Source organism: Ips typographus, linkage group LG15 (genome assembly GCF_016097725.1).
Source record: "Ips typographus isolate SLU linkage group LG15, UJ_Ityp_2.0, whole genome shotgun sequence".
Classification (NCBI taxonomy): Eukaryota; Metazoa; Arthropoda; class Insecta; order Coleoptera; family Curculionidae; genus Ips; species Ips typographus.
In genome coordinates, this window is record NC_138436.1 from 1469602 (window position 1) to 1490680 (window position 21079).

General features: G+C 38.3%; 1 protein-coding gene and 2 long non-coding RNA genes across 8 annotated transcripts in view; 2 read left to right on the forward strand and 1 right to left on the reverse strand.

Moving 5' to 3' along the window:
• LOC145738076 (uncharacterized) overlaps positions 1 to 13468 on the forward strand; it is a 31039-nt gene extending 17571 nt beyond the window's left edge. The window contains exons 1-12 of one of the 6 annotated variants that reach the window (XM_081992928.1): positions 1810 to 4824; positions 4948 to 5107; positions 5155 to 5537; positions 5774 to 6101; positions 6163 to 6714; positions 6780 to 6965; positions 7018 to 7596; positions 7658 to 7829; positions 7884 to 12545; positions 12941 to 13035; positions 13117 to 13338; positions 13400 to 13468. In XM_081992928.1, coding sequence (XP_081849054.1) covers positions 12376 to 12545; positions 12941 to 13035; positions 13117 to 13338; positions 13400 to 13440 — 528 coding nt within the window. In that variant the 5' untranslated portion in view covers positions 1810 to 4824; positions 4948 to 5107; positions 5155 to 5537; ... (4 more) ...; positions 7658 to 7829; positions 7884 to 12375 and the 3' untranslated portion in view covers positions 13441 to 13468. The other 5 variants (XR_014180572.1, XR_014180574.1, XR_014180573.1 and 2 more) reach the window with 5 other exon arrangements.
• Positions 1 to 21079, reverse strand: part of LOC145738258 (uncharacterized) — a 254982-nt gene that overhangs the window by 30942 nt on the left and 202961 nt on the right. The window lies entirely within an intron of this gene.
• On the forward strand, positions 15510 to 18591 carry LOC145738139 (uncharacterized). Its single transcript, XR_014180600.1, has 3 exons — positions 15510 to 16264; positions 16324 to 16432; positions 16498 to 18591. It is a non-coding gene; the product is annotated as an uncharacterized LOC145738139 (long non-coding RNA).

A 21079-nucleotide genomic window follows, 5' to 3' on the forward strand; every position in this document is an offset into this window, starting at 1 on the left:
GCACAGCCTATCTTGAAATGGTTTGCATTCATGTAGTGCAATGCCTGTGATTTCTTTTAGGACCGTGGTCCCCTGGTTATTTGCTACGGCCATCATCAGTGGTGAGTGCTTTAATGTGCATGTCTGGCCCTGCCATGCGAATGGGTTTGTCTGGAGTTGGAATAGCTGCCACTGGTGATTTTTAGTTACTGTTGGTACCTTGACGTGTACCACCAGCTGTTCTCCGGAGAAGGTGCACTCGCTTATTGGTATACGGAAGTATGATGCTAAGTCGGATACAGGTATGGCTAAATCGATGTTGTCTTTTCCTATCTCGTTCTTTATTTTATTTAGATCGCTCCTTAACGTCTCAGGTTGAATTAGTGCCAGTGGTATATGTTTATGCCTACATTCTTGTATTGCGGATTGGCTCCGCATTCTCCTAATTAGTAAGATCATTTTCCTAGCCATCCCTAGATTTGCTTGCATGTTTGCCTCTAGAGACCCTGTCGCTAATTCCCTTCCTGCTATTTCCCTTTTCCGAACCTCGTTTAGGAATTCCTCTAATATGTGCACCCTGTTTTCTGTAGTCTTGATTGCCATGTTGGTTTCTTCCTGGCAGCGTTTCTGTTCTTCAGAACGTGTGCTGATTAATTTCAGCGTATTACTCATAGTACCATGTAGGGCATTTATATGTGCTTCCAGTTTACCCTCTTCCATGGACATTGAATCAAGTTTTTCCTGGGTTGCTACCCCGCAGCAGTAATTAAGCCCGTCCGCAATGAATCCTAGTGAGAACGTTCGTTTCTGACGTTTTGTCTTCCCAGACTCTGTCCACTCTGGGTACCAAGCTGCTTTGTACTTGTCCATCTCTATATCTATCGCTTTTTCTAACTCTTCCAAGTGTTTTTTGGCCCTGCAGTATAACTGTTGGTCATTGCTCCGGCAATTATCTACACGTCTGAACCCTGGTTCCGGGCTTAGTTCAGGTTCTAACCAGGGGATAACGTATGTCAATGGAATAGTGCCCTCATAAAGTATCGTTTCCGGTAGTGTTTTCCACGTTGCTCCAGCCGATACTTCCACATGTTGGGTAACCGCCGTGCCGGGCCTACAAAAATTGTTTTTATTACTGTCTTTGTTCCATGTAGGCCGACCGACTCGTGCTAGTCATTGTTCCTCTTCCCTGCATTCTACGTCTGAATCTACATCGGATATGTCCCCCAATGTCCATTCATCATAGAATGGTAAAATCCTCCCTATGTGTACTATATCCGTTTTCTTTCCTTTTTCCTGTTTTACTTCGTAATTAACCTCACTGAGTTTTTTTGTTATTCTGTAGGGACCGAACCATCGTAGCAGCAGTTTCTCACTTTTTCCCACCTTCCTGATTGGGATAAATATTTTCATTCCTACCTCAAATTCACCATTTCTGTGGTATTTATCATAAATGTCCTTGTCCTTCTCTTGTTTTTTGTGGATATTATCCGCAGCAATTGCCCTTAACAGTAAAGCCTTCTCTCGTAATTCGTTCGTGTTTGATTCGTCCTCAGTTTCTAAAAGGGTGGCGTCCAGTGGGAGTGTGGGATGCCTCGCGAATATTAGTTGAAATGGGCTAAAACGTGTCGTCTCTTGTTTGGCCGTATTGTATGCAAATGTCACGAAAGGCAGATACGTGCACCAATCTGTCTGCTCTGTGTTGCAGTATAGAGACAGCATGTCAGCCAACGTTTTGTTTAAGCGTTCAGTTAGGCCGTTGCACGAGGGGTGGTATGCCGTTGTAAAAGTGCTTTTCAGACCCATAATCTGTTGTAGTTCCTGCACTAGTTCGGATTGGAATACCTTGCCTCTATCGCTGAGGATGCTTCTAGGGACGCCGTGAATTAGTATCACACGTTCTAATAGGAACTTTGCCACAGGTCCTGCCTTCCCGTTAGGCAGGGCCGCTGTGATGGCGTATCTTGACGCGTAGTCTGTTACCACCACTATCGTTGTCTTGCCTTGGTTACTCCTCCGGAATGGTCCCAGTAGGTCTATTCCTACCTTATCGAATACTTTGCCCACTTTTATTGGCTGGAGTAACCCTAATGGCTTATCGTTTGTTGGCCCTTTCCTTGCTTGGCAGTCCCTACATCCTTTAATGTAATTCCTGACGTCCTTAGTCATAGAATCCCAATAATATTTGGGAGTAAGTCTACTTATGGTTTTTGTTACCCCCATATGTCCGCTGGTAGGAGCGTTGTGAGCTTCCCACAAAATTTCCTCCCTAAGTGACCGGGGTATCACGAGTGCGTGTTCCAGTCCTTCCTTCGTTTGTGTTGCTCTATACAGAACGTCCTCCCTCAGCCTAAAATTCTTTATTTTCCGTCGTGTCAGTGCGTCGACGTTTGTTGATTCGGGGTTGCTTATTGCTGATTTTAATTCTAGTATGTCTTTATCTTTATCCTGCAATTCTCCTATGTCTATCGTTGATATCGTAAAAGTGGGTATATCGTCTAATTCATCTAATTGGGCTTCGCTCCACCCTGCCACCGGGTTCCGTGATAGACAGTCCGCATCTTGGTGCTTACTGCCCTTTTTGTAGACTACCGTGTAGTCAAATTCTGCCAACTTGAGAGCCCAACGTGCTAATCTTCTTGAGTGATCTTTCACATTGTGAATCCAACATAATGCGTGATGATCTGTTACGATTTTTACAGGGTGACCATAGATTAGATGCCTTAGGTAGGTCATCCCCCAGACTGCTGCTAATAGCTCCAGCTCGCTGATCGAATAGTTCTTCTCGGCTTTTGACAAGGCCCGGCTTATATAGGCTATTGGGTGGTCTTGACCGTCACTGCCTTCTTGGAGCAGAATTGCCCCTATCCCGTCTATACAGGCGTCCGTGTGCATTGTACATCCCACATTAGGATTATAATGTTTTAGTACTGGGGATGACGTAAGTTTTTCTTTTAGCAGTTCAAATGCTTTCACCTGACCTTCACCCCAGCAGAATTTGTTCTTTTTTGTGGCCTCATGTAAGGGCCGTGCCAATACCGCGTAGTCCTTTATAAATTTCCTATAAAAGTTGCATAATCCTAAAAAGCTTTGTAGGTCCTTTGTTTTCTTTGGTGTGGGGAATTGCTTAATCCCTGCCAGTTTTTCTTCCTCTGGGCTTATTCCTTCTTTGCTTACTGTGTAGCCCTGTAGCCCAAAATCCTTATCTTTTCCTGCAAATATTCGCATTTACTTGGTTTTAAGGTCAGATTGGCTTCTCTCATTTTCTGGAATACTTTTTGTAATTTTGCTAAGTGTTCCTCTAAGTTTTCTGAATAAATAATAATATCATCTAGATATATTAGTATGTCCTTCCACTTCAAGTCTCTAAATATCTTATCCGCAAGTTGTTGGAAGGTTGCTGGTGCATTGCATAGACCACAGCTTAACACGTTGAATTCGTATGATCCATGTCCCTGTGCCGTGAAAGCCGTGTATTGTTTGGACGACTCTTCTATAGGAATCTGCCAGTAACCCGAGAACATGTCCAGAGTTGTAAAATACTTGGCATTTCCCATGTATGTGAGAATGTCATCGATTTGTGGTATCGGGTAACATGACTTTTTGGTGACCGAGTTTATAGTTCTTTTGTAATCCACGCAGAACCTCGTGGTGCCATCTTTCTTTTTCACCAGTACAACGGGGCTTGCCCACGGCGAGTGGCATGGTCTTATTACTCCGCAATTGAGCATTTCTTTTATTTGTGTGTCAATGATTTCTCGCTCGGATTGTGAGACTCTATAAGGGCGGCATTTCACTGGTTTATCCTCTGTTACTTCTATTTTGTGCTCTATCAGCTGTGTTTTGCCCATATATTTAGGTGACTTGCAAAACACGTCCCCATATTCAGCCAGTAGACTCTCTAGTTCTTTTTTGAACTGCTGATCCGTAATGTGGTCCAGTTTGTGGTCTTCTAATGTCACTACTTCTTCGTCTATTCTCTGTGTTGTAAAGAGTGCTGTGGTGCTCAAACCACTGGGCTCTTCTAGCCGTGCCACCGTTGTGTCTTTGTAAATAACCCTTCTAGTTGGCCCTATGTTCTTGAGGGACAAAGATATAGAGGTTTCGCCTCTTTTTAGGTTGCATAGTAGGTTGTTGCGTACTAGCCATCCCTCGTTTTGTACTACCCTCATATCTGTAGACATGGGTATTTCTGGTGCAATTTCGATGGGTTTTTCCTCTCCTGGCTTCAGGGTGTAATCTTCCTTTGCTTTTAACTTAATTATCAAATGGTCATCGTTTTCTATATAGTTCGGCAGGGTGTTCCAGGAGCTGGTTACTTGTCTCCTGACCTTTCTTGGTCGGGGTACTTTATTCTTTGAAACCAGCACTGTCACACTTGTTTCCTTGAATGCCTCATACAGAAAGCTCTTCAGCTTCTCCCAATCTGACTCGCTGTTCGCGGATGTCAGTCTAGGTATAGCCACCTTACTTATTTTATTTTGTATTGCCCACTCTTTCAACTTTCTACAGCAATGTTGGAGCGTATCTGAAGGGATATATTCGCTACCCTCTTCTTTTACTGTCATCTGTAGGGTATGCCTGTTTTTCTTAAACAAACTGACCATGCTCCCTATGGGTAGTTTTTCCGTGTTGTAATCTGCCAAATGGTCCCTGATGGCTTTTCCCACTCCTCTGTCTCTACTGGGTGTTGAAGAGACTGCAAAGGCCCATGCAGTGCTGCTCGGGAGACTGAAGATGGACCCCGGCATTGCCTGGACCACCTCTGTCCAGCTTCGTGTTATGCCTGTTTTCTTGGGTGCAGGATTTCGCTTTCCTTCGAGCGTTAACACCAAGTCTTGATTTAAGGTGAGTGTATTAGATACTAAGCAGATTGCTGCCTGCCTTTCTCTTAAGAATTCCACACCTAAAATGAGGGGTTGTGGTGTATTCTCTAATATTGTTGCTTTAATTTCTAATTTTTTCAAGTAGTTTCCTCTGAGCTCCAGTGATGCCATCGTTTCGCCTAGACTTCTTACTTTCTGGCCGCGTGCTGTCACAAGCAACGTGGGTGGGTCTCTAACTCTATGTTTTTTGTTGACTAGGAGATGGCTTATCACATTTAGCTCTGCGCCTGTGTCGATGATCGCCGGTACGTAACAGTCGTTTACAACAGCATTAATATACAGTATTTTGTAGCACGTCGGGCCCCGAGTGGAGAGGGTGACGGGGCTTAGTTTTGCCACCCCCTGGAGTTTGGGTGTTGCTGTCTACTTCTGCAAACAGCAGCGAAGTGGCCTATTCTGCCGCAGTTGTAGCATCTAGGCCTATTATCGTACGTTCTGGTAGATTGGTACTGTCTTCCAGGATTACTGGCCTGGTTTGTGCCATAGACTTTCCTGGGTGGTGGAGGGGTTCTGTCCTGGCGGTGACTGTAAAAGGGTGGCTGTCTTTGCCCTACTGGCCCATAGTCTTTCCTGGGCGGCGGCGGGGTTCTGTACGAGCGAGTATTGTCAAATGGAGATTGTCTTTGCCCTATTGGCCCATAGGCCTGCTCTTCTGTTTGACGCTGTGGTCTGAAGGTAAGTGGCGTGGAGCACTCTTCAGGGGCGTTGTCTATAGTGGCGCAAAGTTTTTTGACCTCGTTCAAATTTCTGGGTGGGTTATTGGGAAAATTTGTCAGCCAGTAGTATTTGGCTCTTGGTATGTCCCTTAACCCATTCTGAAAGATATCTAGGAATTCATCGAGGTCCAGGTTTTCCCTGTATTCCTCGTATAGGACTGGTAGATCGTAGAAAAAATGTTTTGTCTGTTCTAGGTCCCTTTGTTTCCTTTGCTTCACCTTTGCCAGCAGATGGCGGCTGTGATTACCGTCGCTAAATTCTGTCCTAAATGCCTGACAGATGTGTAGCCAGTTGCTTTCGGGGTTTGCTGCCTTATACTCTCTATACCAAATGTTTGCAGCACCCTGCAGGTACGAGTGGAAGTATAGGATTTTTAGGGCATCGTTCCAGCTATTGGCCACCGCTGTCCGATCGTACGTGCCGATAAATTGGGGTGCTGAATCGCTACCCGGGTTGAACGTTGGCGGGCTGATAAATTGAGGTAATGCGGGTGTTTTTTCCCCTGCCTCTACAGCCGAAATGGTAATGTCCGCCATTTCCCTTGATCTTTTCTTGCCTTCTAATGGTTTATCTCTTTTTTCAGGTTGTACTTGTGTTCCTGCCTCTATCACTGTATTTTCCAGATCGTTTTCTGGTTCTTGTGGCTGCTCGATGTCTTCCCTTCTTGTATTTACAAGCGTAAGGGTTAGGTAATCTGTTTCTTGCATCCAAGGGTCTCCTACGCTTGAACTCCTGTGCCTTGGTTGAAAGGGGCTGCTAGGGTTTGCCGATCTCAAGTTGTACGCTTTTCTCATTCCTGTTGGGGCGTACGGCTGGGTGTGGCCACGGATATGGAGATCAGTAGCCCCGGGATTCAACAAGGCGCCTCCACCATGTCACGTTTAAGGGGTAGCGTAGGAAGAGAAACAAGATCGTAGCTTAAGTATTTATTTAATACTCATTTAACATTGAGCTAGCTCTTACCCCCAGATTAGGAGGGCCGCTAGCACCGCCGCAGGCGGGACGCACATGGAACACTCTCCAAGAGGGGGTGTGGGTGTATGTGCGTAAGGCCTTCTGATGTGCCGCCAAGCGGAACCCGCTCGATACGAGCAGGGTGCCCCTATGACCGACACGCCCAAAGGACTTACTTTAGGTACTGATAGGGTCAAGCGTTCGGACGGTCACCTCTTGGTTGCGTAAGAACTCTTGTCTTTTCAGCCTGGGCTTCCAAGAAGGTATCGAGCCGTCCGGGCACTAGAAAGTTCGGACTGATGCTCGAAGACCGACCTAGAGACCAGTGATCTTCGATGGCTTGAGACGCTGATTAAATACCCACATCATGACCCCAATTTGCCGGTCTTGCTGATTCAGACGGTGCACTGGGGGAGACCGGGGCCAGACTAGGTAACGGAACATAGTGCAACTTATGTTATTCGTGACAGTATGAATTTGATAGATTGTTTGGAGACCTTGGTGTTCATTTGTGTATAATATATTGTAATATAATATGCTGTTTTGAGTGTAATAGCCAGGTGCTAAATGAATAAATATATACTACGTTCTAAGGATATTTTAAAAATCTTTAAGAGATTATTATTCAAATGTACATAGATAAATCATTTAATTATAGTTGTTTTTTGTGGATTTATTTAATTTGGATGGGTTATTATACTTATGTAAAGTAATTTGTAGTAGTAGCGATTTTGCTAAATAAACATAAACAACAACAAATATATGGCACCCGAGCACCCACTGTGACGTCACACGAAGAAAAAAGGCGGCCTATATCACTACGACTCAAAACTCAGGTTAATATTGCCGTCAAAATACGCCTTACAATTCCGACTTGTCAGCTGTCACTAGTCACTATGCTTTTGTTTTTGTTGTCTTTGTGTTGTTATGTCAAAAAATTGCCTTGCAGCATGCAGCTTAAAATAATTGTAGTTTTTTTAATTTATATTACAATAATCTAATCAAGAAAATGTATATTTTTTGATGTGCATAAGCATAATGGATACAAGGGCTGCTAGCCGAGGTAAGATTACAAGATTACAGTGGCAATAAACATGGCTACATTACTACAACAAATCTTACAGAATTTTATCACATATATGCTGAATACTTCCCCATTTTTCATCTGGATGAGAAAGCACAACTTCTTTGAAGAAATTGTCCTATTTGAGGCCCATATTACCCACCAAGAAGTGCAACATATCAATAAAGTTGAGGAGCCAAATCATGTGCAATTTTTGCAACTACATTACAATGGTGGATAAAAAAGTAAGTTTTAAGGTGAGTTAACTGATTTTACTTAAATTAAAGGTGGGTTTATGCAGACGTTAAATTAAAGCAAGTTAGAATTATACTAAATGAAAGTAAGGTTTGTAGTTACATTCAATTTTCAGCACGAAATTAACAGCTAAGAAAAATATGGTTCTGGTGCGATTTAGATGCCACCATATTTTTAGTTCTTTTTTGATGAAATCCATGTCAGATTGTTTATTTAACTTACTTTTACCAAAATAAGGGTGGATGAATCACTTCCACCCTTATTTTGGTAAATTGAACCACAATCTCATACCAGCACCACCAGCCTGATTGTTGAACATTTTGTTATTTGTTTGGTGCCTAACAACCCTAGCAATGTTGTCAAACAGAACTGTTTTTCTGTTCAAAATTAATCATTCTAAAACTTAATTTTTAATTTCTTAAAATGGAAGTTTCCATATTTTTTCTCTTTTTGAGATCTTAATAATTATTGCTACATATATAAATTGGCCACTATGGTTAGCACTAGGTTACCATGCATCTTTTTCAATACATTTACAAAAAATAAACATTGCCCCTTGTACTAATCTGACACTAATGTTAACATTGTCAACTGTAATTATAGATAGTAAAGTGTCACTTTGCATGTAAAAACTAAAAATACTTATTTAATTTACAAATTTTTAAGCTATTTAACTATTAAACCCTTCATGTACTTGGTGTAACCTGACCACTTTCAAAGGCGTTTTTTTACTATTCTTTTCCCAACAAACAGCTCCAACCACCCGTTTTTGGGTAGAACTAAGTTAAATAAACAATATGACATAAATTTCATAAAAAAAACGGTTTGCAAAATACGGTTGCACCTATATCGCACCAGACCCAAAAATATACAGGGTGTTACAAATTCAAGGCATTAACATTGCTATCTCAGAAACTATAGTTGCTAGAGCTTTGGTTAAATGGAGGCAAAGGTACTTGTTTTTTTTTTAATGCATTTGTAATTCATATGTTTTCATAATGAGTAGATAATTTAGATTGTTATGACTTAAGATTTAAGTTTTGCTTTTTTTAACACTAAAAATAAAGTTTAAGCTGTTTCATCAAAACTCAACCTCAAATTCAAACATGTGAGTATCTGAAAAATAAATAATTCACCAAAAACAATTATTTTTTTAAATAAATTTCTCTCTTTTTTTTCGAAGGAGCAATGAACCTAATTATTAAATTATATCAAACTAAATTATCTACTTATTATGACAACATATCAATTTCAATTGCTTAATTTATTTAAAAAACTTTGAGTACCAAGTACGTAATACACACAAAAAAAAACAGGTACTTAAGTACTCAAGGTATACTTTTTTGACAAGTGTGACACATCATTAGTTTCAGAAAATCTGTAGCTACTAAAAAACGAAATAAAAAGTTTAGGTCGGTATTTGAAAAATTGAAGTTGATGATATCTAAAAAACGAAACGTCGGAGCTGAAAACTAAAGCTGTTTTCTTGAAGAGCATAAAAAAGTGCCTCCAGAAGGTGCTATTGATTTTACAAAATAATCGGTAATAAAGTGCTAAAAAAATAAAATAGAAATTTGACCTTTTCGGCTTTTGTCGGATATCTCCGGAAGTAATAAAACATTTTTGATTTTTTTTTACCAAATTATTTAGCAATAAAATGCGCAACTTTGCCTTTTTTTAACTAAAGCTCTATCAACTATAGTTTCTGAGATAGCAATGCTTTTGCATCAAATTTGTAACACCCTGTATAGACCACATTTCAAAAATGCTTTGTTATGAAATTAATGATATACTTGAGTGTTAGTTTAGTGTTATTGTCTAAGGCCTCCTTTCTCCTTCCACAAACTTTTTTCTGGTGCCCCAATGATTTTTTTATAAAATGTTAAAATTTCCTATTAACCTATAACACCCTGTATTTCTTTAACAAAGCATTTTTGAAATATGTACTATACAGGGTAATTCTAATTCGACCCTCACCATTGGGACCAAATGCCGTTTTAAAAATTTTAATTTTTCCAGTGCTTCCGAAGATATCCGAAAAAATCTGAAAATTAGATTTTTTGTTTTTATTTATTTCTTACCTTATTTGAAGAGATATCCCAAAACTAAAAGCATCTTTTTATTGCCACTTTTTCGTAGCTATTCGATGATGGATTCAAATTTGCCACACGACGTTTCGTTTTTTGGCAGTCATCATCAATTTTCTTTTTTCTTATGGGCGCCATATTGGATTTTTAGCCCACCAAATAGTACGTTTTATTCTGATTTTAGTGATGTCTAATAACTTATGAGTTGCTTCATAAATGACAAAATAATTCAATAAAAACTAATTCTACTTTAGTTGGCTTTGAGTTAATGAGAAGTTTTATGAAATGTCATTATTTGACAGTACTTGTCGAACACGATAATTATTAGAGCAAGTCAAGCATAGTTAAAAATGTATCTAGAAAAGAAACCGGCGCACAAAATGTTATTATTATACAAGGATTGCTGCAGAATTTAGGTTAATCAGAAGAGATTTGTTAGCATTATCTCTAACTTAAACCGGTCATTTATGTTTCCAAGAGAAAGATTATCATTTTAGGAACTTTATTTTTGGCCAAATTGATTTTTTTGTAATGTGCAAGTTTAAATAATTTAATATTGGATTTTGAAAAACACCAAATCAAGCAGTGTTTTGGTTAAGTTTTAACTAAATAAAGTTATGTGGGGCTGTTGACTTACTGATTACAGTTGGCTTGCTCTCTAGCTTAAAATAATATTAAGTAGTGGCTTTTTCTTTTTTGGGAGTTGCATCGGGTTCACGTAGAATCAAACTACAACAGTTTAGCCGACGTTTCGCAAATTTATTTTTGCATCATCAGGGCACGCTGATCTTGTGATTCCGTGTCATTGCTTTTTTTTGCACTCATTTGAAGGCATACACGGGGATATTATACTTAAATAAAACATTTAGAAACAATTCAAACCAAATGTACAAATAAAATAGTGAAATTAATTCCTTATGAAATACCCTTTCCAACGATGTGCCACACAGGGTACGGTGCCATTTGAAAACTTAGTGGGGGTGGCTATGGCGGCAAAGGGGCTGATGGCAGAAATTCAAATCCTACGTAAAAAGATGTCCCCCTTGCAATCTTTGTTGACGTGTCTTAGCATTTTTTAACAGAGAAATTATTCTGGAAGATATTCAGGGTGGTAACTTTTCATTGAAAAACCCTGTATAAGCCATAATCTACATGTTAAAAAAAAAGAAACAACGCGTAATTCGTGGATACCTAAAGTTAACAAGACCCAAACCATGGACAACGGCTGTATCCACTGGGTTTTAATTGCATATTGTACACCCGAGCACCCACTGTGACGTCATGCAGCGTATCGCTTTATCCCAAACTCGGCTGAATATGTTCGATCTGTCATTTCTGTTGTGTTGCGATTTGCGATGTCAACTAAAGGCGTGTTTTGGCTTGGCGTCAGTGTTTACTGGAGTGTTTAAATGCCTGTTTTATTTTAACTCATTCTGATGAAAAAAGACGCCCTATGCTACTACAACTTAAAACTCAGGTTAGTACTGCCGTCAAACTACGCCTTAAACTTCGGACTTGTCAGCTAATGCATTGCTAGCTTTTTGTCGTGTTGTCAAAAAAATTGCCATGCATGCAGCATGCAGCTTAAAATAATTGTAGTTTTTTAAATTTATATTACAATAATCTATTAATTGACGAAGATTATACACTAAAATCACTGGTGTGAAGGCAGCAAGCCGGAGCCGAAGATGTCCGATTGGTCAGTGGCGCCGGACTTATTTTTTTCTTCACTTAAAATGTGTTAAATAAACATTGTGAGCAGTTACTTCGTTCTTTCACTATCCACAGGACATTTTGGAACAACATATTTGCATACCTTTATTTCCAGCATTCTCCTTTTATATCTATAATTCCACATATATCTACTTAACGCTTAACATCTGCACAATCAACAACAAAACCAACAAACAGGCTTCTTACCTACCCTGTATGGTGTATATCAGGTTTTGCAGCGTGGCCACATCTACGATCTACATATAAGCGCGTTCAATAATACTATTCCTAATAATAATTATAATGTGACAAAATTCCCTTTGGTACGTTTATAGGGCTCATAATGATGTATCTTTAGAGGGTAGTGAGAACTCCTTTCACCCCGTCAGAGGGCGGCAATTTTGAATTCACTAGTCTAGCAAGCCAGCGCATACGATATTCAGATTCAAATTAATCCAAAACTAATCATAGTATCACAACCCCCTTTGGTACATTTATAGGGCTAATAATGATGTATCTTTAGAGGGTAGTGAGAACTCCTTACACCCCGTCAGAGGGTGGCAATTTTGAATTTCCTAGTCTAGCAAGCCAGCGCATATGACATTCAGATTTAAAAAATTCGCGGAAAGCACGGATTAATTTGCCGACAAAAGTTCTCCACTCTGAAAGACTTGGTGTCGCGAGAAAATAAAAAAAGTCGGCACGCTTTGTGTAACGGTCAAAAATGTTCGTTCTTCGTCTTTCTTATAAGTTTTGTCTATTGTCTTTGTTTATTTTAAAGTTTCGGCCATTCCAATTTTGTCCGGCGTCAGTTATTTTGCTGGATAGTGCATTCATTTTTATTTGGTTGGTGGAGTCAGCCAGAGGCTGTGGGTTAAGAGTTGCTGGAAAAATGTAAGTAATTAAATACTGGTCTAGCATCAATGATATCTGGTGTTAAGTAACTAAATTGCTGGCAAATTGAAAGAAACCGCTAGATTTCTTTCAAAGAAATTTCAGTTAAAATATTTTGAAGTTTAAGCGATATGTTTTAATTTCCCAGCGTTTAATTTAGTAAAATTAGACTAGTAGTGATCGACCGATACCGATACCGATATAGCGGCCGATATATGTATAAAATATCTGCCTCGCGGGGCCGACATTTTTTTATAAAGAATTAAAAGCTACCAATTTTGGGAAGGAAAAAACAGTATGGGTCCAAAATTTCATATCGGTCGATCACTAGACTAGACTACATTGTTGGTTGTTTAAATTACCCGCTTTTCAATTACATTACCAAATTGTTTCAGGAGCGAAAATAATACTGGGAATGGGGGTGAAGGGATGATGCCAGAATTTAGTCTGGCATCCATCCCTGAAGAGGAGGACCTTTTGTTGTCCGATGGTATGTAGAATTAACATTTACAACAAATTTATCGCACCACCAAAACTTAAATAAATCGGAAAATTTTTAATTTTTTTTCAGATTCGATGGTGGAGGAAGTGGAGGAACAACCACGCCCGCAGCGGCCCGAGCCTGGTCAACAGGCCAGCGTGCCCCCCTGCACCTGCAAGTGCAGGGGGGCACTTGCAGGTGCTAGTGGCCCTGCAGGTGCAGCTGGCAATCCAGGCTGGGGAGGTTGGGGCCGGAGCCGTGGGCGTGGAGGTGGGCGAGGAGGCCGTGGAGGTGGCCTTCGACTTACCAATAGTAAGCTTTCAGCAATAAAGCATATATTTTTTAAATAATAACTATTTTCTTCTTTTTGCAGACCAATTAGTTGTAGCCCTCCTCAGGAAAATACTAAGTTAAGATTGTTAAGAATAAAATTGTTTGAAAATACCATGTTTGCTTTATTTACTGCCAACTCGTTACAGCCACCAGAACAGCAACAATTTTGAAAGTTATTTTTTCTAGGAATAATATACTATATAGGGTGATTCACGGTGATGGTTAATTAGAAGTATCTAGAGAACAACTCAATATTTTTTGTTGAAATTTCGAGTGTAGCCTAGGTTGGGTCCAATCTCTCTATTTAAAATATTTTGAACTTTCCGGTGTTGCCAGATCAGTCAGAATAAACACCAACTTTTGACTTTTAAATGGAAGTCTGTTTTTAATCTCATTTTTGAATTCCTCGCAAGAAGGCTAGTAATTAATTGTTAATACTTCCCTATACCTATCGCACCGTTCCTTAGATATTTTATAAAAATGGTGAACTTGTCAGCAAAACGGTGGTCTAAACTTTAATTAATTTCTCAAGTCCTGACAGTTTTGCTGATGTGACCTTTTGTCTTCAGTTAGACAATACTACATGGTTGAAAAGCCCAGACACAAAAAATGAAAAAAACCTACAGTGTGGTTAATATTAACCTTTTAGTCGGACAGATAAAAAAACTGCAAAAAGTCCATTTTTTTTAAATGGATATACCAGGTGTCCAAAAGCACCCTGGACATAGGAGATTAACATGGGAAAATAAACACACGGATAAACAGGTCATTGTTGCTGGTACGGTTGCTCGACAACCGCTTATACAGTGCAGGTAAAAAGTTTAAATGTTCGCATTTTTGTTGGTGTTTTACGACGAAAGGGCTCAAGTTAGAGATCTGAAAAAAATACAGAAAACTAGTCCGTGATAGGTACTACAACTTTCATTAATACGATTTTTCAATCAAATCAACCGTACAGGCGCAAAAAAATCAAAACCGTTTTCCCATGTTAATCTCCTATGTCCAGGGTGCTCTTGGACACCTGGTATATAACGGTTACTGAAAAAATATCATTCTCATAGAACAACGGAGATTTGAAGCCAGAAAACCAGAGCAAATGACCGATAACATTTTTGAAAGCCTATTTTCAAGAACCGCGTTTCGTGTAAATCCGTAATCGACAGATGAAGCTAGACAGCCATGATACGCCCTCTGTTAGACAACTTTGGAAATAGTTTCGTGTTGTTATCGTATTAGCCGTGTTGTGTCAATCAGTTTTTGTCTTTTTGTGTCAGTCCGTTTGTTTATGTTGATTTTGAATTTGATCACAAATTTAGCCCTGACACCTTCAGGAAAACTGTATTTCAGCAAAAGAACATGAAAGGATTGTATTGCAGAGCCAAGCCTGACAAGCCAATCAAAGCAAAGTAACTTTTGCATTAATTTCATCTGCGTTTTTCTAAATGTAACGCTTTTAGTCTGGATCAAGTTCTGAACATTATTTTTTACCTCCTAGGATATGAAATAACCTTTCTACGCCGGCAGTACAAGTACACAAAAGGCTTATTTTCGACCGCTTGAAAAAAAAAATTATCGCAAAAAAAATAACCTAAATCTGCAAATACTAGGAATGGGAACACCAGTTATGGTTGAAAATGCGTAGCAAAAACACCGCAAGTACTTAAAATATGCATATACGGTGTTGTTACTTAGGAACGAAAGCAAAATTTAATAACCTGCTGACTTTTTAAAGTGGAATAATGGAAATTTTATGCATTTTGTTTTACATTATTTTTTAGCCTTTTTTATTTCTTTACTTTTTTAAAAAAACTTCATTTTAATTTTATTTTTTATTTGCTAATATAACAAAGTACGTGGTAACAAATTAACCAATACTTATTTAGAAATTCATCAAAAACATTACACAAATCTGAAACAATGAAACCATCCTTCAGTTGAATGATGTTTATCTCTCTATAAATTTTTCCAAAACTCTAACCGGTTTGCTGGAATAATGCTTTGCAGATTTTTGATGATATTGTCTTTTTTTTCTTTTGCTATTCCACAAGGCAGTTCACATTGTTTCGCCCTTTTCATTCCGGCGTTCTTGATTTTATTTTGAAGAAAATCCATTACGTACATATTATAATTATAACCTAAATACCACTTATATGAAATCTAATTTCTCTCGACATCTTCGTCAGAATGATCATACCTTCAACACCGAACAGGGTTTCAAGATTCTGCATGTGTGTGGTAAGGGCAGCCTCCTTAACCACCTTGAGGTGCTTGAGATTAACAAGGCTTCTGGGGATGGTGGGTGCACCTGCCTGAATGATCAACTTAACCATACATCAACCTCCTTTTTTAGGTCCTTAACCTTTTAATGCATCCCATACCCTTTTACGCAACCCTAACACCTCCTCTTTCACCATCCCCTCCCTCACCGTGGCGTGTGTCGGTGTCGGCACTTCTTCGAGTTTTACCACCTTGTTTGAACCCCTATTAGCCACCCCCATCTGGCTTAATACGTTGTCCACCTGTTTGCTGGTTTGGTGCATTGTTTACTTTCAACTTCACTACCTGCGGTATGAATGGTTGCGGGTTTTTAACCTTTCTATTGTTCATCTTCAATTGCTTTGTGGGTTGCAGAACTATCTACCTGTTGTCAGCTAAGTTATTGATTTTATTGTAACCCCCTCTTAACGTTTCCCCCTCTGCCTTCAAATTAACGGCTTATCAATGTGAATTTTTTAAAAATTTTTGCACCTCCATTTTGTTTCCTGTTTGATCGCCTCTTCTGCGGATGGTGTACAAATTTTAAACTCTTTTTTCCCCATAGGGTCTCACCCAGCCCTAAATGGGTCTAGTTTAAGTTTTTTGTTTTAATTTAATGTGCTAGAGTTAGTTTTTTCTCCATAATGAGGTAACTATTTAAATTTCCCATAATCTTTTTATTCATGTTACATGTGTTAAATTTTACAGCTTTGTTCGCCTATTGAACTATGTTAAATTCACTAATTCGGTATAACATGGATCTCTCTGTCTCTCCCCTTGTAAAAAGACAGTAGTCACATTGATCGACTGATTTGAGGTATGTTTTCTCGTTTTTTAACTTTGAACTTCTGGTACACCAAGTAGAGTAGGTTATTCTTGTAGCTCCTGAAGATGGTCATTTATGTGACCGAAACTTGTTGAGCAGACCTTACCATCTAAGGTCATAATAAAGTATTGTGGAGAAGACTGTTTGTCATTTCCTTCCTTTCGTTTAGATTTTAGTTTTACTGATGTGAACATATTTCTTTTAACTTTGTTTTTTTTTAAATAGTATTTAGTATTCCTAGTGTTAAGATTTAAAAATGTTATTTAAAAATAAAAAAATACAATAGTGTTCTTAATACACATTTATTATTTTCAATAAGTTACAAAATTATTTACATTTAAAACATTATTATAACAATAGACATATATACAAAATAAAAATAAACAGAAAAAATATTATATGTTTATAGGGAGCATGCAAAATGCTCTTCAGGAGGCATATCATCCAATGTTAAGGCCAAATATTGCCCAAACGCCACATTTTTATTGGTTTTCTGCTTTTCTACCAGATAGTGCTGTAACATGTCTAGTGTTTTCTCCACTTGTGGAGTTGCAGCATTCTCTTTTTTTTTTCTGAACTCCAGATTCTCCAGAAGTTGATGGTTGAGGTAAAATATCTTCTTCAGTTTCATCCTCTACTGCTCTACTCCAGTGGGTTCCTCAGATGTTGTTATGGCTCTGAAGGAGTCGTAAACACTCCTGGGACTTTGAGTCTCTGTTGGGGACACCAGTGGAGATGATGTGAGTGAGCTCACCTGTGACAGTCGTGAGTCAGGGCGACTGCTTCCAGCTGATGTTGGCCGACTTACATTTGATGTACGCCTAAAATAGTAATACATACAGTGTGACCCATTTAGAATGGAAACACCCCTATAAAATTTTAGGTTATTAACCGATTTCAATGATTTTTTTTTTTAAATAATTAGGAATGAAATGTCTATTACGGGAGAAAATTTTAAATATTTATTTCAGATTTCAGGTCATATTACGATACTTTTTCTTGATAGAAAATGGAGAATTTTTATTGGCGATTTTTTTATTGAAAAAATTACTACGCCACTGGATCTATAGTGCTTTCAAATAGCTGTGACAAATGTTTTTTTTTTTTGTTTTTTTTTTTTGATTTTTATTTTTTTTTGATTTTTTTTTTTATAAATTAATCAATTAATAATTAATAATAAACAAGTAAATAGTAACACCATTTCTATGGTGTAAAAGTGTTTATTAGTTCTGTTTGCCCAATTTGTATAGAACATGTCAAATAATTATACTAATTTTAAATTAATTATACTTTTTTAATTAATTGAAATTGAAGCAAAAAATAATACAAAATATACAATATTGTCACACCCGTGTTAGTAGTTACGGTGCACACCCAGTAACCACCATAGTCAGCAAGGTTAGCGTAATGAGGTCGCTGACGAGTATAAAAGATGCACCGTAACTCGGCTAAGGCACCGAACTCTGGGGTCATCCCCAGAGGGAGGTCACGAGCGACAGTCGGAACTTTCTAGTGCCCGGACGGCTCGTTACCCTGTTGCAGTGCCTTAAGTAAATCCTTTGGGCGTGTCGGACATAGGGGCACCCTGCTCGTATCGAGCGGGTTCCGCTTGGCGGCACTTCAGAAGGCCTTACGCACATACACCCACACACCCCCTCTTGGACGGTGTTCGATGCTAAGAGTAATACAGTGCCTAATAGAGACGACTTACTTGAGCTACAGTCTTGTTTCTCTTCCTACGCTACCCCCTAAACGTGACAATATACAATATAATGTTGTCATAATTAGTAGATAACTTATTATTGATTATTTTGGAAAATCAATGGCACCTTTTGGAGTCACTTTTTTATGCTCTTTAAGAAAATAGTTTTAGTTTTCAGCCCCGACGTTTCGTTTTTTCGATACCATCCTCAACTTCAAATTTTCAACCTCCCGAAACCAAAGTTTAGAGAACATAATAAAAGTTGGGTCACACCGGCTAAACCAACGATTTACCTTTTCCGCGCGTCGCGTCCCGCTCAGATCTCACAGCCCACCCGTACTGAATAACAGTGGATATCTTATAAGAAGCTTAAGCGTTACGTCACAAAAAAATTTCTTGCAAAAATAAGTTGTCTAATAAGTGTTACGTCACAGCGTTTCTGACATTGACAATTGGCAGAGGTTTGACGTTTAACGACTTTTTTAACCTTTTTGTTTTTGAATCTTTGAATAGAAAAATAGTGGAATAGTGTACCTCCAATTTTGTAATATTAGTATAAACAATGGACCTCGTGGAAGCACTCGTTTTGTCAGATAATGATGTACTATGCCCTTTTTTGGCTAAAGGCATAATGTTTCCCAGTAGGTCAATTTTAACACCAGTCTTAATGCTTCTAGAGAGAGAAGAACATTCTAAAGCCTTATACATGGAAAACTGGATTAACCACTACATTGAGTACGATTTTTTTATGTTATTTCGTATGTCCAAGGCGACGTTTAAAGACTTGGTAAAGATTACACAATGTCCGCAACTATGCAAGGTTTACAAAAGTGGTGGACTTCCAGTTCCAGTTGAAACCAGTGTCCTAATTACATTATGGTGGTTAGGTAAAGGGGACACCCTTATTTCTATCAGCGACCGGTTCAATGTCGCAGCCTCAACAGCTTACACTTACTGTGATATTGTAATAAAACGTTTAGTTGAGTTACTTCCTCACTATGTAGTTTGGCCCAATGCAGCAGAAATGGTGACAATTGAACAACAGTTTTATGAAATATGTGGGTTTCCCGGTAAGGATGTTTTTTTTTAAGTTATAACCAATGATTGTGTTTTCAATATTCTAAGAAGAGATTCTAACAAGTCTTTTCACACTATAGTAAAGTCTTGCAAATAGGTATATATTGTTACTGTTTTAGGTGTTATAGGGGCTATAGATGGCTGCAATATTCCTTTCAAAGCACCCCACTCTCAACAAGACAGCTACATAGACAAAAATGATAACCACAGCATTATATTTCAAGCCATAGCCACAGCAAGCAAAATTTTCACAAACTTAAATATTGGATATCCAGGATCAGTTCATGGAGGAGAGAGCATAGACGAGAGGAGATAGACGACATAATGTACAAATTTGAGCAAGAAAATTTAGGTGTTGCAAAACGTCAACAGATTGCAAATTTATTTATGTAATATTATAATTTATTTTGTATATAAATTATGAGTTATTTTTCTTTCCTTCGCTAGCTTAGAACTATGATGATAATAAAAATATATATTTTGAGGAGGTAATAGCACAATAGCTATAAGTCTGCAGAAGTATTATTTAAGGGGCCAAAATTTATTTATTTTTTTTCAAAAAACTGTTTTACTACAACATTTTTTCAAACTGAAGCATCTATACCATCAACAGCCACTTATATAAAGTTGGGTCCTCTTAACCAAAGGATAATCCCATAAATGTCTCATGGCTGCTGTTGTCTCCATGTGGGTCATAATTCTGTTAAATTCAGTTTTTCTTTGTTCTATGTCAATTTTCGTAATATCTATCAATTCTCGGATTAATGCATTTTTTAATGTTTATAAATTTGTTTGATGGGTCTAAATCTCCCTTTCTGTGTTCTCAGAATGAAGTTGTTGGTATGCACTCAATATCTTCACTTCCTTCCAATCTTCTTTTCTTTGTAATGTGGTGAGAAGGTTGTGGTGATGGTGTTTTTAATAGGGCTTCAATTTCAGGAATCAGAAGAGAATCAATTATTATAGGTGGAGTCACTTTGTCTTTCAGCCCCAATATCTCGTCTATCTCCTCGAAATAGGGTGGTTTGTGAACATGGCCCTGTCCAGTTTGGTGCTTCTTGTCTTTGTATCTGATGTAAGCCGCCTGTAAGTTGGCAAACTTTTTCCTACATTTTTCACCTCCTTCTAGGCCTAAACCTACATAAAATCCCTCTTTGTTTAATATTTTCGCAATTTCCTGCCACAATGAATTTTTTGGAGTTTTTTGATCATCAAATTTAGCAGACATTGTCTTCCTTATTTGTAAAAATCGCAATGTTGCTTGATGATCCCTTGTTGTGGGCTTTTTTGTAGTCCACGACGAGACACTCACATCGGCACTGACCTAAAAGGTGTAAGCTCATAAGCTTGGTTGTAATATTGCCCAAGTTGCAAGCAAAATACATGAAATCAAAATATGTACTTTTGAGTAATTTGAGTTGAAATATATAATATTTATATACATATGTAATTCGTTAGAGAAATTTGCAAAAAAAAATGCATAGAGACCGAAAATAAATACGTGCTTACAGAGTTCTTCTTCAGTCAGTTGACTGAGTTTGGAATGGAATTGGTTTAAAAGTTGTAGGCACACTGGATTGCATCATTGGCTCCCACTCTGTGTATAATCAGTGGTATTATCTGTAGGGTATGACGAAGTTTTCCCATTCACATTTTGTAATGCTTTTACATAGTTTGCTCTAAACACAGAACCTATAACAGCGATTAAAAAGCTACCAATAAATCATTATATCATTTAGTTGATAGTGAACTATATCAAACTCGCTCATATTTAATTTTTGTGGTCAAATTGTTTAAATAAAAGAAACAAATCGAAAATTCAAACCGGATCAAGTTTGTAAACAAACATTAAAAAAAAA